Source organism: Apis laboriosa, unplaced genomic scaffold (assembly GCF_014066325.1).
Source record: "Apis laboriosa isolate Shangri-la unplaced genomic scaffold, ASM1406632v1 scaffold14551_cov152, whole genome shotgun sequence".
Classification (NCBI taxonomy): domain Eukaryota; kingdom Metazoa; phylum Arthropoda; class Insecta; order Hymenoptera; family Apidae; genus Apis; species Apis laboriosa.
The window spans coordinates 600,008-616,292 of record NW_025221576.1 but is presented as its reverse complement, the minus strand read 5'-3'; the positions used below and the strand labels follow the sequence as shown (position 1 = coordinate 616,292).

Sequence of the window (16,285 nt, the reverse complement as noted above, 5' to 3'; positions counted from 1 at the left end):
TCTCTCTCTCTCTCTCTCTCTCTCTCTCTCTCTCTTTCTCTCTCTCTCGGCCAGAAACGCAGCATTCCTCCGTCCAACCCGTCCGTTGGAGAAAAAAGGCTAACTTCTCTTTTCTCTAATCTTCTCCTCCTATATCTCGCCGTTGTCCGTTTCCGCGGAGGAAGGAGCGCGAAATATGTATAATAATACGGGCAGCGTGTGAAGCAGCTGCGGGCACACGATGTAAATAATCGTTTATTGATTAACTGTTTGACTGCGCAAGTCGAGTTAACTATGGCTAATCTCTGATTTGTAACGCCTCCCGCCGGCAACCCGGCTCTTCCACCGTTTGGATAGGGAGGGGGAGGCAGGGGGTTGCGCCGGAATCGCAACCAGGGGTGGCGGCTGACGCTGCTACGTCCACGCAGCGGGGTAAAGGAGGGAGGAGGAGGAGGAGGAGGAGGAGGGATAGGTGAGGAAGGGGGGAGAGATGGAAGGAGGATGAGAGACGCTGGAGGGCTGGCCACCCCCTAGCCACCGTAGTTTTCGCCCCTGCAACCCTCCTAGCGCTAACACGGAATTAATATCTCGCGAGTTAGCGCCCCCTTTTCGTCCCCCAACGACGCCTCTGAAACGGAAATGAGCGCGCGGATGCCTCTGCTCTCCTATCGTCTTTTCACCCCCCCCTCCCTCTCTCTCACTCTCTCTCCTTTCCACGTATTCTCGCGTATTCCCTCGTCCTCTCCCTGTTGCACAGCGTTTGCTCGTTCCTTTATATATATATATATATAGGATAGGCTCGTAGGCTCGCGTCCTTCCGGTTTCTAGAGCAGACTCGAACGCGTCGAAGCGCGAGAATATCCTTCTGCGTGGAGCTGGATGAAAGACTCCTTCCATCTTCCCCTTTCTCTCTCTCTCTCTCTCTTATTCTTTAGTACTGCCTCTGTATACTTCCTTCACTTTCAAAAAAAGAAAAAAGAAGGGGAAAAGCTCGTGATTCCTGCAACAGGAATGGAAGAGACACGGGTTTTTTAACCTCCGTTTAATTTCGCTTAATTAACGCCCCTCCTCCTATTGTCCCATCGATGAAACGTCGAATTGTCCCTGAGATTTTTCAACGAATCCTCCACCCCTTTCCTACCGAACCGACTCGCGGTCCATGCCCAAGCATCCATCCGTTCGTTTCCGGAATTTATTCGTTCATCCCCCTCCCCCCCCCGTTCTCATTTTTCTTCCTTCCTTTCCTGTCTTCCTTTCCTTTCGTTTCCTTTTCTTCCGTCCTTTTTTCCTTCCACCTTTCGAGAAAGAGAGGGAGAGAAGAAAATTGGAAAATTCGAGAAGGGCGAGAAGGATGTTATCGGGGGGAGGGGGGGGGGAGGAGGGGGGCGTGTTTCCGGCGGAAGCGGCGTTGGCAGGGACAAAAGGGCGAAGTTGCTCGGTCCAGCGCGACTGGAGATATGCAAATCCGGCGTAATTAGGCTGGATATACGAAGCGTGCACGGAACGATGCTCGCATTGGTAAGTTCGACACTGAGAGGGAGAGGGGAGGGTGGTGGCGATGGTTGCGTGGAAAGCGGCCCAGGTCCTTTGTTTGAGCCAACGTCTGCGCTCTTCCGTGACGTAATTAATGGCCTTTGCTCCTACAACCTCGCCCTCCTCCTACGCGGCCTCTTCACGGATACCACTCGTCCTCTCTCTCTCTCTCTGTCTCTGTCTCTCTCTCTCTGTCTCTGTCTCTCTCTGTCTCTGTCTCTCTATCTCCCTCGCCACGATCCCGAACGAATCGAGCGCGGAATCCCGATCGTTCCGGAGGAAACCTCGTTTCTCCTTCCTCCTTTTCTTCCCTTTCCTTTCGCCGCACTCGTTCCTTCTCGCCGCTTTAAAGGGGTTATCGCGTTTACACGGATACTGTCGAATAATAGGAGTTTTAAAAATAATTCGAGGTAGTTTATTAATTATTAATCCTCGAACGATATTTATTCGTGTTAATTACTCGTATAACACGTTTTTTTTTTTGGCGTTATTTGGCTATTATTATCGTGTGTCTCGAACGTATTATCATAGTAGTATCGAAGTAATTTTTAATTAAACTTTGTCCATCGTTGGTTTACAGAAGGTTATACAGAAAAATAATTTGAATATTCGTTTTTGGGCAATTATTATTGTACGTTTCGAACGATAAATTATGGGAGTAATTTTTAAATTTTGTCCATCGTTGGTTTAAGGTTATACAGAGAAATGTGAAATAATTTGAACATTCGTGTAACGTTTTTGGGCAATTATTATTTTATGTTTCGAACGGTAAATTATCGAAATAACTTTTAAATTTTGTCCATCATTAAGATTTTTAAGATTATACAGAGAAATAATTTGAATATTCATTATATTCGTTTTTGGCAATTATTTGGCGATTATTATTATGTTTCGAACGATGAATTATCGAAATAATTTTGTTAAATTTTATCCATCGTTGGTTTATACAGAGGAAGGTAAAATAGAGATAATTTGAAAATTCGTATAACGTTTTTGAGCAATTATTATTATATGTTTCGAACGATAAATTATCGAAGTAACTTTTAAATTTTTTTTAAATTTCCATCGTTGGTTTAAAGTTCTACGGAGAAATAATTTGAATATTCGTTTCTGGAATATTCAATTATTATTATACGTTTCGAACGATAAAATTACCGAATTAACTTTGTTAAATTTTGTCCATCGCTGGTTTATACAGAGAAACGCAAAATAGGGATAATTTGAAAATTCGTATAACGTTTTCGGGCAATTATTATCGTATATTTCGAAACTTAGGTGTGAAATAATTTGAATATCCGATTTTTCTTAATTTTTCGGAAACGGAGCGAGGGAAATTGGGAGAAGTATCGCGTGGCGGGGAAGTGGGTCAATTTATGCGGGAGAGGGATTGGATCGGGGCAGGGGCATCTCTAAACGCGAAGCCCGGTCGGCTTTGTGCCGGTGCCGGGTGCAGGTCGGTAAACATGCGGCGGGAACGCGCCTACGGATGCATCGGACTTTAAAATGCTATGCAAAGATACTCCATAAAAGGTTTCATAAATTCGGACCCTCCCTTCTCTCTCTTCCCGACGAAAAGAAACGTTCATCCGTCATTCGCGAGAAAGCTATCTTAGATATGTACAAAATTAACATGTATTATAAATATTAAAATCGCTATTATTTGATTTTTGATTCGATGCGAAATATAATTTTTTAATTTTATTTTAATTTTTCTGAATCAACGAATTCGTTCTTTCTTGTTACAATAATAGATATAAAATAATATTTTTATTCGCGAAACTTTTTAATCGAAAATCGTTATCACTCGATTTTTGATTCGATGCGAAATATAATTTTTAATTTTATTTTAATTTTTCTCAATCATCGAATTCGATCGTTCTTCTTTTTTTTTTTCCTTGTTACAATAATAGATATAAAATACTATTTTTCTTCGCGATAACCAAAACTTTTTAATCGAAAATCTATCACTCGCTATCACTCGATTTTTGATTCGATGCGAAATATAATTTTTTAATTTTATTTTACTTTTTCTCAATCATCGAATTCGATCGTTCTTCCTTCTTCCTTCTTTCTTCCTTGTTACAATAATAGATATAAAATAATATTTTTATTCGCGAAACTCTTTAATCGAAAATTGTTATCACTCGATTTTTGATTCGATGCGAAATATAATTTTTAATTTTATTTTAATTTTTCTGAATCATCGAAACTTTTTAGTCGAAAATCGCTATCACTCGATTTTTGATTCGATACGAAATATAATTTTTAATTTTATTTTACTTTTTCTAAATCATCGAATTTTTCCTTTTTTCTTCCTTGTTACAATAATAGATATAAAATAATATTTTTATTCGCGAAACTTTTTAATCGAAAATCGCTATCGATTTTTGATTCTCGATTTTTGATTCGAAATATAATTTTTAATTTTATTTTACTTTTTCTCAATCATCGAATTTTTCCTTTTTTCTTCCTTGTTACAATAATAGATATAAAATAATATTTTTATTCGCGAAACTTTTTAACCGAAAATCGCTATTACTCGATTTTTGATTCGAAATATAATTTTTTAATTTTATTTCACTTTTTCTGAATCATCGAATTTTTCCTTTTTTCTTCCTTGTCACAATAATATAACCTCAGATATTAACGAAGACATCCGACGTATATAATTATGAATGACGTGCAGTGAATGAGGAGGGAGAAGCACGAAGAAGAAACTCGTGAATATCTTGGGTGAGAATAGAAAGAAGAAAAAAGGAAAACCACCCCTGCCCAATTTCCCAACTCCTTATCTAAGAAGCGAAGCATGATGCGGATATACGCTCGATCCGCAGGGCGTGTTGTTCGTCTATCCACCGCATCGGATTCGTACATATTGTACAAATTGAATACGAGGAATTATATCTGCGTTTCGAGCGTTGGTCGAGGAGCAAGGGGCTCTCCACACACACACACACACACATATATATATATCTCATCTCGCGTTTAAACGAAACCTTCCAAAACCTCCTCCACCCTCCTCCATCACGAAAACGCAACAAAACTGACACGCTTCTTATCGTGTTACCGAGACGTGGAGAGAGAACGTGGAGGGAGGGGGAGCGAGAAGGGTATGTGCAAGGAGGGAGGGTTATGCGCGGACGGAAACGCAGGAGGAGGAAGGGAGAGGAGGGTGGTAAACTGGCTGCTCCCTCGTCGTTCCGTTTCCCTGCCTCCGTAGCCTACAATAGCCCGGGCCCTGTCATGTTTCATGCGACACAATGATACTCGTCGCCCTACCGCCGATACCCGAAGTAGCGCCTCGGTATCTCAAGATAATGCACGCGGCCGAAATCGCTTCTCCTCCTATCTCTTTCTCTCTCTCTCTCTCTCTTTCAACAACCTATACATATATATATATATATAATCGTTCTCCAAGTGACCCCAAGTGGCAGCCTCGATCGTAGAGAGGTGTCCATTTGGATCCGTGGATATTGCGATCGAGGCGAGACGATCGAGTGGAAGGAGGGGAGAGGGGGAGAGGAGAAAAGGGATTAATTCGATTAAGTGGAGAATTCTTACTGTTTCTTACTCGTAAGAATATGCGCGTTTGGTTTCCTCCAACGGTGAGATTAAGAGAGAGGGAGGGGCGGAGGGGGAGGTTGGCGTGTCTGGCGTCTATTGACCACGACCACGACTACGACAACTACGACGACGACGACGACGGAGTTGGATTTGAATAATGAATATATTAGCACGTTCGGCCGGCCCGTTCTGCGATTTTCATACAAATCCTTGGAGAGGCAGAGTTATGGCAGACGTATGGGGTGAGTCATTTATGACGGATATATATATATATATGTATATATATATATATACACGCCTCTTATATTTAGAAATAGAGCGGCGGAGCGTCACTCGAGTGTATTATTTACATCTCGAAATAATAACCGTTTCAAGGTAATCGTAATTTCATTTCGACACGCAACAATCGAGCCGATCTTAACCTTTCTTTCTCTCGTGCACGATGATACACGCTCGTATCCCTTTCCATTTTTTTTTTTTTTTTTTTTAGATAACGTATAAATCTCTCTCTGTCTCCGTCTGTCTCGATAAGACGCGATCCAAAACCACCCCTCGATCCCCCCTCCCCCTCCACGCGCGCAATAAATCGTGAACCATACGAGGCCTAAAATCGACCTCCCCCCTCTCCCTATCGCGGAACCTCCACGTCGAGGTCCGCGAGCAAGGTATCGTGGAAGCTGGTGGAGGGGGTGGGGCACCCCCTTCGAACACCCTTCGAAACAGCCGGCACGCGGACACTCGAGAGCGATCGCGCGTTAAATGCGCCGCTGGCCGCGCGCGCGGTCGCGTGGCGCGCGCGTGCCCTTCTTCTCGGGGGTTATCCCCTCTCCCTCCTGTTCACGAGCATAGGTTGATGGCAAGAGAGAGAGAGAGAGAGAGAGTAAATAATTCGTTCGAGTTAAATGGTGTTGGTCGAAGTAGAGATAGATGGAGGTTTATAAGAATTCGTTAAAGAAGGATGAGGTTTGTGTATATTGTATATTAATATGTGTACTTTATCGTTAATAATAATAAAAATTATTTTCATTAGATTTCATTTATTAGGAAGTTAGGTTAGTAAGTGAAGATAGATAGAGGTTTATAGGAATTCGTTAAAGGAGGATAAAATAAGGTTTGTATTATATGTATAGTATGTGAATATTGGAAATTGTAAAAACTATTTTCATTTATTAGGAAGTTAAGTTAATAGAGATAGATAGAGGTTTATAGAAAATTGTTATATAAAGCAGAATAAGATATGGTTTGTATATATTATTATGTAGTATATGAATATTGGAAATTGTAAAAATTATTTTCATTTGTTAGGAAGTTAAATTAGTAGAGATAAATAAGATAGCAGAGATTTATAGGAATTTGTTAAAGGATGAAATAAGATTTGCATATATTACTATATGTATAGAATATTGAAAATTGTAAAAATTATTTTCATTTATTAGGTTAGTAAGTAAGATGTAGAAGTTTATAGGAATTCGTTAAAGGAGGATAAAATAAGGTTTGTATATTATATGTATGTATATATTGGAAATTGTAAAAATTATTTTCATTTATTAGGTTAATAAGTAAGATATAGAAGTTTATAGGAATTCGTTAAAGGAGGATAAAATAAGGTTTGTATATTATATGTATATATATGAATATTGGAAATTGTAAAAATTTTCATTTATTAGGTTAGTAAGTAAGATATAGAAGTTTATAGGAATTCGTTAAAGAAGNNTATAGTATATGAATATTGGAAATTGTAAAAATTATTTTCATTTATTAGAAAGTTAGATTAGTAAATAGAGCTATATAGAGGTTTATAGGACTTTGTTAAAGGAGGATGAAGTAAGATTTGCACATACTACTATATGTATAGTATAAGAATATTGGAAATTAAAAATTATTTTCATTTATTAGGTTAGTAAGTAAGATATAGAAGTTTATAGGAATTCGTTAAAGAAGGATAAAATAAGGTTTATATATACTACTATGTATATATACTATATGAATATTGGAAATTGTAAAAATTATTTTCATTTATTAGGTTAGTAAATAAGATATAGAAGTTTATAGGAATTTGTTAAAGAAAGATAAAATGAGGCTTGCACATACTATTATATATATATAATATATGAATATTGGAAATTGTAAAAATTATTTTCATTTATTAAGTTAATAAGTAAGATATAGAAATTTATAGGATTTTGTTAAAAGAAGATAAAATAAGATTTGCACATACTACTATATATATAGTATAAGAATATTGGAAATCAAAAATTATTTTCATTTATTAGGTTAGTAAATAAGATATAGAAGTTTATAGGAATTTGTTAAAGGAGGATAAAATAAGGTTTGTATATATTACTATATGTATGTATAGTATATGAATATTGGAAATTGTAAAAATTATTTTCATTTATTAGAATTTATTATATAAGTTAGGTTAGTAAGTAGAGATAGATAGAAATTTGTCAAAGGAGGATGAAATAAGATTTATACTACATACTATTATATATGAATATCATAAAAAATATTTATTAGAAAGTTAGGTTAGGAGACTATGAGACATTTTTCGAAACTATCTATAGTGTGTCTAGCTTATTCGTACACGTGTACAATTATTAAGTTAATAGAGGTTTATAGAGTATATAATTTGTTAAAAAAGGATAAAATATTGGAAATAAAAATTATTTTCATTTATTAAAAAGTTAGGTTAGAAAGCTATGAAACATTTTCGAAATTATTTATAATGTGTCTAGCTTATCCATATATTTATACAATTATTATCTCAACGGCTCGAATACAAAATTACATTTGTAAATTATAAACTATCGTTACAATAATTATTAATGAGAAGTAAGAAAATTTTTATATTACACTTTGAATTCTATGATTTTTGATTTCTAATTCGTCGATTTACGTTTGGATCGTCGTTTTTTGGATTAGCGTACGCGAGGAATACCATGTCAGAAGACAAAAGTGAAAATGAAAATCCTTCCGCGAGACTTGTTTCGACCGAATGTGCGGTACAATGGAATGGATAAAGCGTGGATGTCGACTTGAAATTTCTAAACCGATATTTCAAATCGAAGGCAAGCTTTCCGGGTCGTAAAGATTTTTATTATCGTGAAATTTGTCGAGCAGTGGTTTCGTTCACTGTGAATCACGGCTGTGAACAGTTAATGGGAGCAGTAGTAGTTTCGCTTGCCACTTTTCAGCCTTCGACGGACGTCCAACAACGCCCCTGAGCGCCTCACGAAGGGTGCTTTGGATAAGAAGGGTGATTACATTTATTATATATTTGGGAGAAAGAGTTTAAGAGAATATTCGCATTTACGAATAAAACTCTCGAGTCTTTCTGTCAAAAATTAAATCGTATACAGAAAATCGAAAATTCAGTATCAGAACTTTAATTTACTTTCGACAAAAGAAACGATGCAACGACAACGTCCCATCCAATTTTTCCTTAAATCCGAGGAAATGTTTTTGAAAAAACCGCCCTCGAGAAAGGATATTTATTAATAGAGTTTCCATGAAAATTGAAGCAATTGAAAAATTGAATCGAACTACTTTCTTGACGAAAGAGAACCAATCGAAAGATAATATTTAACTCGATGTTGGATCTTAAACGTTTCTCCGCGGTATCGAGAAAACTTTAGATCGAGTCTTCGAACTCACGTTTTCATTTTTGAAGAGAAATCGGCTCGGAAAATATTTATCGCGATGAGGGGCGGTGAGGGGTAAGGGTATCCTCCCGATAGCGTGAACCACGGTTATAAACGCTTTAATGGGAGCTGTCGATCCTGCCTCGACCACTTTCTTCGCTCTTCGACGATCGCATCGACGGGCTTTTTTGAGGGGAGAGCACGGAAAAAGAGAGAGAGAGAGAGAAAGGGCTCGAGATAAAAGATTAGAAGAGTAAAATTACATCCTCCCTCCGATTCCTCTATGCTTATCTAACATCTGAACCAGTGACCAATTTTTTATTTTCCCCAACCTCGAATTATCGAATCGATCGTGATTAAATCGTATTCCACGAGCAACTTAATAACAAGTTCGAAACATTTTCTATCGTATCGAAATTATAGTTGGACATTGTTTAACCCGTTTAAAAATCTCGAAAACAATGTTATGTTCTTTCTTAAATAATTTATTCATTAAATTGTCGCTGAAATGATGCGATTCGTTGAAAAATTCTCCAACTCGAATTTTCCATCTATTTTTTTTTTCTGTATGCACGATTGAAGGAGTAAAATGGCTAAAAATTTCGAATAAATGATTATAATGCTCGAATAACATTTATTAGTATATACGAATTATTCGCCGATTTATCGAAACCTATCGTTTTTTTCCTTGAAATTTTTTCTTTCTTCTTTCTTTTCAAACCGAAAAAAGATCGATCTCGAGGCAGGAGGACGAAGGACAATCTGCCCTTCGTCCAGATGGAAAATTCTGTCCTCGATTTTTTACGCATTCGTAAAAAAATAAAAAAAATGTTAAAAAAAAAAATCATCGAAATCACGGCAATTACGGAGAAACGAGGTTGGAAGAATGATTCTCGAACGGATGACGATAATTCGGAGCAACGATACTCTTCTATTCCGGGATAGCATGATCCTGGTAGCGTGAATCACGAACATAAGCGGTCAAACGAGAACCATCGACGCGGCCACGCACTTTCAACTTCATCCCCCTCCTCCGCGATACTCCCCTGCCTCGAGATCGATCGTTTCCACGCCTTCTCTTTTCGATCGGTACGCGTTTTCGAAAAGAAAAAAGAAAAAATTGACAGTTTCGATAAATCGGCGAATAATCGATTATAATATGCCACGAATAAATGTTATTCGAGCATTATGATCATTTATTCGAAATTTTTAGTCATTTTACTCCTTGCCTTCTCTTTTCGATTGGTACATATTTTCGAAAAGAAAAAAGAGAAAAGAAAAAAGAAAAAATTGACAAATTTCGAATAATGGACTATAATATACCACGAATAAATGTTATTCGAGCATTGTAATCATTTATTCGAAATTTTTAGCCATTTTACTTGCCTTCTCTTTTCGATCGGTATAAAGAAAAAAGAAAAAATTGACAGTTTTGATAAATCGGCGAATTTAATCAATTATAATATGCCACGAATAAATGTTATTCGAGCATTATGATCATTTATTCGAAATTTTTAGCCATTTTACTCCTTGCCTTCTCTTTTCGATTGGTACATATTTTCGAAAAGAAAAAAGAAAAAATTGACAGGTTTCGATAAATCGGCGAATAATATACCACCATTTTACTTGCCTTCTCTTTTCGATACACGTTTTGCTTTGAAAAGAGAAAAGAGAAAAGAAAAAATTAATAGGGAAAAAACCGATAGGTTTCGATAAATCGGCGAATAATCGACTATAATATATCACGAATAAATGTTATTCGAGCATTATGATCATTTATTCGAAATTTTTAGCAATTTTCGATACACGTTTTGCTTTGAAAAGAGAAAAGAAGGAGAAAAGATAGAAGGTAGAAGTTTCGGCTCGAATAATTGGAGGAGAATTTCCATTTCGCCCGTAAATGCAAAACATCCCTCTCCTCCATCGGGGGAAATATAAAATATCCTGTCGCGATCGCGCGAACCTGTTACGAGAGCATCGTAAACTTTCTTTGTCCGGGTTAATAATCGCGGTTAAATAATCAATTAATTAAGGACGACCTCATGTTTTCGCGTCGCGGGCCAGATTTTATGGAAATGAAGGTTGCGGGCGGTGGGGGTGGTGGTGGTGGACAAAGAGGGCAAAGGGGGAATAATTGCAACGGAATGCAAATCGCGTTTAAATAATAAACGGGGTCATCGCGTAATCCCTCGCAACGGGAATACGTTCTCGCCACGGTATTATACCACGGTATAATTATTATAATTTGCAGTCGAAAATAACCAACGATAATCCCCTCCCATTTCCCCGCGACGAGGGAAATCTGCGTTTGGTCATCGATCGTGCATCGGCCAATGTGTTCTCCACAAATTAAAACGCGCTCCCCTACCACTGTTATACAACCGATATAACCGTCCCGTTTCCAAAAGATAACGATCGAGAGGAAAAATTTGCGAAAAGAGGAAAATCTCTTCGAGAGAGGTAGTTTGGAACGAAGCGAGTTCGAAGAGAAAATCGCGGATGGGAGAAAAAGAGAAAAAGAAACGAAAGAAAGGATGGGGTGGATGGGCGGTAGTAGTAGCTGGGCAAGGAGAAAGGCAAGAGTGATAGAGAGAGAGAGAGAGAGAGAGAGAGAGAGAGAGAAGGTCCAGGGCGAAGAATAATGGAAACACCTTGGCCCATTACTGCCAAAATTCCCTGACCGTTCACTCTGTAAACGGGCACCGTTACCACAGAGGGTTTGTTCCGGAAGGGAACCGGTGGCACGTCGTTACCGGGGCAAACTACGTCGTCGACAACGCCGGTCGGTAAGTGCAGGAGGTCCGGTACGTTCGTGCCCGGCCACCTAGCAACCTGCTGCCATCGAGAACCCCTCCCACCTTCCCGTCCCTCCCCCTCCCCCTCCCCCTACTCCTCCGCGCTTCGAACCTTTCCCTCTTTCCTTTCGAACCCCCTTGGAACGCCTCGCGCGCAGGCGTTCGTACGCCCCCTTTCACCGTGCGCGAGGGTGTAAGTCGGGCGACAAACTCCGCCCACTCGGCCGCGTCGACGAACCAACAACCCCCGCGCGCGAGGCCACCGTCCACCGCGGGCCAAGGGTTCGGCGGAGGGCGGGGACGCGCGATTATCCTCTGCCCCCTCGAGAGTGGAAGCGGTCCGCGTACGGGCAGGGAAGAGCAGTGTCGCTCGGAGCGGGTCGCAAAGATGATCGGCGCCCTTGACGCGCATACGTATACCGCCACGTATCGTGTATTCGAACGATCGTTCCACGCGTACCACCACCACCACCACGACTGTGACGTGATTCTCGCCACCGCCACGGGGAAGGTAGACGGCGGCGACGGGATCGACGTGGAAAGCCACGCTTGTTGTTGAACGTCGCTGGGAGGAAAGATCGTACCGGTAGCCGCGGTTTCGCTCCACACAGTTTAGTTCTCGATTGATATTTCGTTCTCGGTCGGGCGTCAATCATCGGCCTGGATTATGACCAGTCGTCTCGACGGTTGGCCGTCGACGTGGTTAACAGAAGCGGTCTGGACGTTCGCGGTGCCGTGATCGATTCGGGGGATATAGGAGAAGGGTGAAGGTATATCCCGTGGAAGGGCCGCCGTATCCAGCGGCCGCTGGCACACGGGACGAGCGATGCTCGACCTCAAGAGCAGCGGGACCACCGCCGCGGAATTGCCACGCACCACGGCGTTCACCAATCTATCCATGCTGTTCGCCGGTACGTCCGCCGATCGCAGCCAATTTATCTCCGTCGAACTCGCGCCTCGCCTCTTTTCTCCTTTCGCCCGCGTAGCGCGATGCGGTCGTAGGATTTCGATCGTATGCTCGATCGCTGCTTATATTATATTTCTCTCTCTCTCTCTCTCTCTCTCTTTCTCTTTTTTCGAAAATGAAGTTTTATTATTTTTTTTTTTTTTTGTATTAACGTAAATATGTAAACGTTCGTCTTCTTTATCTCTGTAGGTACATGTACGTCGCGTCGATCGAAGGAATTGTTTCTTGTTGACTTTACCCTTCGAGCGAATTAATTGTACTCGAAATACGCAATATGTGAACTTACGTTATTACAATTTCACGCGATTTTCTTTTAAAAAACGTAGAATATTGCGAATCATATATATTTTTACAATTTCGAATTATGTAAAAGTAAAAATCGAGCCTCGAAACGAGCGGATCGCAAAACAATTTTATCCTCTGACAATTTATAACGATTGTACAAGTTGAATGTACACAAACAATAATATTCCACCCGTTCTAAGATTTCCGTTATTATAAAATCTGCGATTCGCGAAACAATTATGAATCGGCCACGTGACGATCTCTCTCTCTCTCTCTCTCTCTCTCTCTCTCGACAAAAAGAAAAAGAAAACTCTCTTAACTTTATCCTTCCACGAGTTTCAACGCATTTAACTGTGAGAAATGGAGGATCGATTGGACGAGAAGCACGATTAATTCGAGGGTCACCGATCGCGACGATCCCTCGAGTTTCACGTGAAATTCGAGGCCCATCCCCCTTCCCTCCCCTCTCCATTAATGGATCGAGATCAAATGAAGGGAGGAGGAGGGGGGAGCAAAGACGAAAAGGTCCGTGCTGTTTGCACGGAAACACGGACTTTCTGCAGAGCTGCACGACGTAGAGGAGCAGGAGGCCCGCGTGTGTACACACGCGGGGGCCGCCCTCGTGCCAATAACTGCCAAATGAAAATATATCTGTCTGCAAACAGACCGGCGGCGCTCGGGAACACTGGCGGCGGAGCCAGAAAATCGAGGAGATTTCTTTCGTGCGACGCGAGACGCCACGTGAAACCGATACGCGTCGTCGTCGTCGTCGTCGTTCGCAAATATTATGGATGAATGTGCACAGTTGTGAACGAGAAACACGAATCTCGAATATTAGGGGGGAGGGGGAAGGAAGGAAGGAAGGAAGGAAGAAAGGGAGTCGTTTCGATCGCGAGTGACGATTATAGAGGGAAGGATCTTTTTGCGGGAAAAGTGAACGAATTTTTTTTGTTTTAAGTCTGAAGTAGTGTTCTGGGTGTCCTGGGTCGATAATTTATCCGTTTTTCGAAGGTTTTTTTTTATATGGAAATTGGGAAAAGAATTGTTTCGGTTGCGAAAGAAGGATGAATTTTTATAAAATTTTTGTAAAGAAAATGATTCAAATTTATAAAAAAAATGATTCAATTTTTATAAAGAAAATGATTCAAATTTTTAAATATTTTAAGTTTGAGAAATTTTTGAATCTGCATGAGTTTTTTTGTTTGTTTTAAGTCTGAAGTAGTGTTCTGGGTTACTCTACTATAATTTATCCGTTTTTTGAAGGTTTTTTTTATATAGAAATTGGGAAAAGAATTGTTTCGGTTGCGAAAGAAGGATGAATTTTTATAAAATTTTTATAAAGAAAATGATTCGAATCGTTTTGAAATATTTTAAATTTGAGAAATTTTTGAATTTGCACGAGTTTTTTTGTTTGTTTTAAGTAGTGTGAAGTAGTGTTCTGGGTTACTCGATCATTTATTCGTTTTTGAAGGTTTTTTTTCGGTTGCGAAAGAAGGATGAATTTTTATAAAATTTTTATAAAGAAAATGATTCGAATCGTTTTGAAATATTTTAAGTTTGAGAAGTTTTTGAATTTGCACGAGTTTTGGTTTGTTTTAAGTATAAATGGAAATTAGGAAAAGAATTGTTTTGGTTGTGAAAGAAGGAAAATGATCCAGTTTTTTGTTTGTTTTAAGTCTGAAGTAGTGTTCTGGGTGTTCTGGGTCGATAATTTATCCGTTTTTTGAAGGTTTTTTTTATATGGAAATTGGGAAAAGAATTGTTTCGGTTGCGAAAGAAGGATGAATTTTTATAAAATTTTTATAAAGAAAATGATTCGAATCGTTTTGAAATATTTTAAGTTTGAGAAATTTTTGAATTTGCATTTGAGTTTTGGTTTGTTTTAAGTATAAATGGAAATTAGGAAAAGAATTGTTTCGGTTGCGAAAGAAGGAAAATGATCGAGATCGTTATCGAAGTATTTCAAGTTTGAAAAATCTCTGAATCTACATGAGAATTTTTTGTTTGTTTTGAGTCTAAAGTAGTGTTCTAAGTTCGATAATTTATCCATTTTCGAAAGTTATGAAAATTAGGGAAAGAATTTTTTTTATAAGGGAAACGATCGAGATTCTTTTTGGAATATTTCAAAAAATCTTTGAATGATTTTTTATTCATTTCAAGCCTAAAGTAGCGATTATTTAGAATATTTTCGAATACTTTCGAAAATATGAAAATTAGAAAAGGAATTCTTTCACTTGCGAGCACATGTTGAAACAGGGATGAATTTTCTTTTCATAAGAAAACTGATCCAAATCGTGTTTAAATATATCAAGTTTGAGAAATCTTTGAATCTCCACGACTTTTTATTAATTTTACCCATTTTCGAAGAATTTTTCGATACGAATTCTTTTCCGTGATTGGAAAGAACGATGTGCACAAATTTCCTTTTTCAATAACAAAACGAGATCGTGTTTCGATATATTTTAAACTCAAAAGAAAATCAGAAGAAGAAAAACCAATAATCTCTCCATATATTTCACCAAGTAGCGCGATCTAAAACCTTTTTTTTTCATCTCGTTATTTATTTTCATCCCTCACCGTTTCCAAAAAAAAAAAAATCCAGAGACCTTCCCTCCCATTTATAAGAGATCGAAACTAAACTAAAAATCGGTGAAACGCTATTGTTACACGCCACGAGTGTAAACCGAACCGAGTGACCGAGTTTAATCGTAATGGTGCACACCTCTCTTCGACTCGAAGGGAGGCGTAACGTCGTTAAAGGGTCGTAAAGATTTTTCCGTAAGGAAATCGTTTTTCGACGAAAAAGGAGAAAGAAAAAAAAAATAAAACCAGCGATCAGATTATTATTTTTACTGCCACCAGAGATCCCCAGAACTGATTACCTTGCAATTGCACACGTTTGTTATAACAACGTGACCCGAAAAAGAAGGAAAGAAGGAAAGGAAGAGAGAAAAATGGTGCAATCTCTTCTTTAGGGATCACGAACGAGGAGCTTCGTTTTTAAACTCTCGATCGATCTCGAGACGATTTCCTTCCTTCCTTCCTTCCTTCCTTCCTTCCTTCCTTTCTTCCTTCCTTTCGTTCGTTCAATATTTAAAATTTCGTTATCAGAGAGAGATACGATTATACGAATATATTCCTCGATTCATCGGCGTCCCTCTTCGCCTGTTCACAGATGCCAGCAGCTCGTACAAAGGAGGCTGGAGCCACGCCACGTCGCCGGCTCCTGGACAGGGTAAGTTTCTCTATTGTTATTATCGTAATTCGTGTATCACATCTCACTGTGTCGTAATAACAAAATTTATCCTCTGCTCGATCCTCCAATTAAAATACGCTCACGGCCAAATATACTAAATATCAAAGCTCATATTGTAATATCTCGTAACGATGAACGTAGTAGCACGTGGATTCAAGATTCTCCAAAAATATTCTCAAAAAGAAAAAGAAAACGACCACTAAATACAAACTCGTAGTAGCACGTAGATTCAAGATTCTCCAAATATTCTCAAAAAGAAAAA

The 16,285-nt window shown here is 38.9% G+C and overlaps 1 protein-coding gene across 4 annotated transcripts in view; it reads left to right on the top strand.

Annotated features, from left to right (window-relative positions):
* LOC122710336 (transcriptional regulator ERG homolog) overlaps positions 1-16,285 on the top strand; it is a 68,179-nt gene that overhangs the window by 23,697 nt on the left and 28,197 nt on the right. For all 4 annotated transcript variants that reach the window (XM_043928114.1, XM_043928116.1, XM_043928115.1 and 1 more), the window contains one exon: positions 15,943-16,002. In XM_043928114.1, coding sequence (XP_043784049.1) covers positions 15,943-16,002 — 60 coding nt within the window. The remainder of the gene's footprint in view (positions 1-15,942; positions 16,003-16,285) is intronic.